At 71.2% G+C, this 1,586-nt stretch overlaps 3 protein-coding genes across 3 annotated transcripts; 1 reads left to right on the plus strand and 2 right to left on the minus strand.

The window, feature by feature from the left end:
- Positions 1-185: 185 nt before the first annotated feature.
- On the minus strand, positions 186-488 carry Tco025E_08864 (uncharacterized protein; the record flags this gene model as incomplete). Its single annotated transcript, XM_029375699.1, has 1 exon — positions 186-488. The coding sequence occupies one exon, from the start codon at positions 486-488 to the stop codon at positions 186-188; it is 303 nt and encodes a 100-aa protein (XP_029224196.1).
- Positions 489-640: 152 nt separating this feature from the next.
- On the minus strand, positions 641-1,177 carry Tco025E_08865 (uncharacterized protein; the record flags this gene model as incomplete). Its single annotated transcript, XM_029375700.1, has 1 exon — positions 641-1,177. One exon carries the CDS (start codon positions 1,175-1,177, stop codon positions 641-643), a length of 537 nt encoding a protein of 178 aa, XP_029224197.1.
- A 65-nt stretch (positions 1,178-1,242) lies between these two features.
- On the plus strand, positions 1,243-1,584 carry Tco025E_08866 (uncharacterized protein; the record flags this gene model as incomplete). The annotated part of the gene is made up of 1 exon (XM_029375701.1): positions 1,243-1,584. A coding segment is annotated over one exon (342 nt), but the record flags the coding sequence as incomplete, so codon positions are not given.
- Positions 1,585-1,586: the final 2 nt, after the last annotated feature.

The following is a 1,586-nucleotide window of genomic DNA, read 5'->3' on the forward strand; positions in this document are numbered from 1 at the left end:
ACACGGAGCCGCCGTAGCGGGGATCCTGCGGGGACTCTGAGTCGACGTCAGACACACTTGCGACCCCGTCTGGCGCGGCATCTGCCCCATTACCCAGCCCATTTCTCGGCGTGTCCGGTAGTTCGGTGTCTGCGTGCTCGGGGCTCTCCCTGTTGCCCCGGCCAGGCAACGCCACCTCCTCCTCCTCAGCGTCGGACAGCCGCGCATTCAGCGGCAGCGTCGGCGTGTCGCGGGCCGGCGGTCAAGAAGGGCCCGTCCATGCCGCCCAGCCACCGCACAGGCAGCAGCATCAGGAAGAGGCACAGCACGAGCGCAGGCGTGATGACGCCGAGGGCGACGGAAGCCCCGCTCGACACCTTCGTGTAGCTCACCGCGGGGGCCTGCACGGTGAAGAAGACTAGCAGCAGGGCCACAACAACGACGTAGCCGACGCCCAGGCGACGCACCGGGACAAACTTGCGGCGGTACGCGGGATCCAGGGCCCTCATCGCGGCGAGCTGCTCCTCGCCCCTGCCGCGCCACCGCCTCCCGTTGGCGAAGTACGGCGGCAGGGCCACCGCGAGGGCCGCCACGCCGCACACCACGACGGAGTGCGCCACGATGGCGTAAACGAAGCCGGAGACGTTGTCGCCGAAGAGGCTCACGCCCACGGCGGCGAGCACGGGGGAGCCACGCCCGGCCAGCGCCTTCGCAGGCGCATGGGGGGCGGGGAGGCCTCCGCCAACGCCACAGCGTAGGCCACGCCCCAACGAGACCGGCGCGGGTGCCCATCACGGCGCAGCGCACGGAGAAGTCGGTCGCGTTCCCCGGGGCGGATCCGTCGAACGCCAGGCCAAGCAGCAGCGCCCCCGAGCCCGCCTGTGAGAAGGCACACGCGCATCGGGGGAAAAGGGCCGGCGCAGCCGTACAGGAGGCCGCACGGCAGCGTGAAGTCGCGGAACACCCGTCCCACACCGCGCTGATCGCGGCCTGGTCGCCGGCGCCGAGGCGCAGGCGCTCCACGAACTGCGTCGGTGGAAGGCCAAAGGCGTCGGCGAGGGAGGCGCAAACGCCGCAGAGCAGGCGGCACACAAGCAGGCGGAAGCGCCTGCACCTCGGCGTCGGCGGGCAGCCTGGCCGCCCTGCGCCGGGTTCGGTACTGCGTCAGCGAGAACGCGGGCAAGAGCGCAGGCCTCATCCACGCCGTCCCACCGCGCACGCGTCAGCGCCAGCAGCGGCGACGTACCGCGGGTGCCCGGTGCCATGACGAGCACTTGGTGGAAAAGCGGAGCCGGCGGTGAACGGGGCCGCAGCCACGACAACACCTCCAGCGCGTCCGTGACGCATCCCCCGTCTTCGCTGCTGGAAGACAACCCCACCAGCGCCATCACGGCTTCTAGCGTCAGGACTAAGCGGCGCGTGCAGGCCACTGAAGGCCCAGCGTGGAGAGCGACCTCGGCAGCTTCGCAGCTCGATGCCGTCGCAATTAGTCGCTCCAGTGGATTCTGCTTTGCGCCGCGGGGATTTTTAGGTTGTGGGGGCCCAACTACGGCCACCGCCGCCGCCGCCGCCGCCACCGCCGCCGCGCTGCGGCCCAAGCTGCTCGC

This window comes from Trypanosoma conorhini (assembly GCF_003719485.1).
Source record: "Trypanosoma conorhini strain 025E chromosome Unknown Tco_14.4_contig_00897, whole genome shotgun sequence".
NCBI lineage: Eukaryota > Euglenozoa > Kinetoplastea > Trypanosomatida > Trypanosomatidae > Trypanosoma > Trypanosoma conorhini.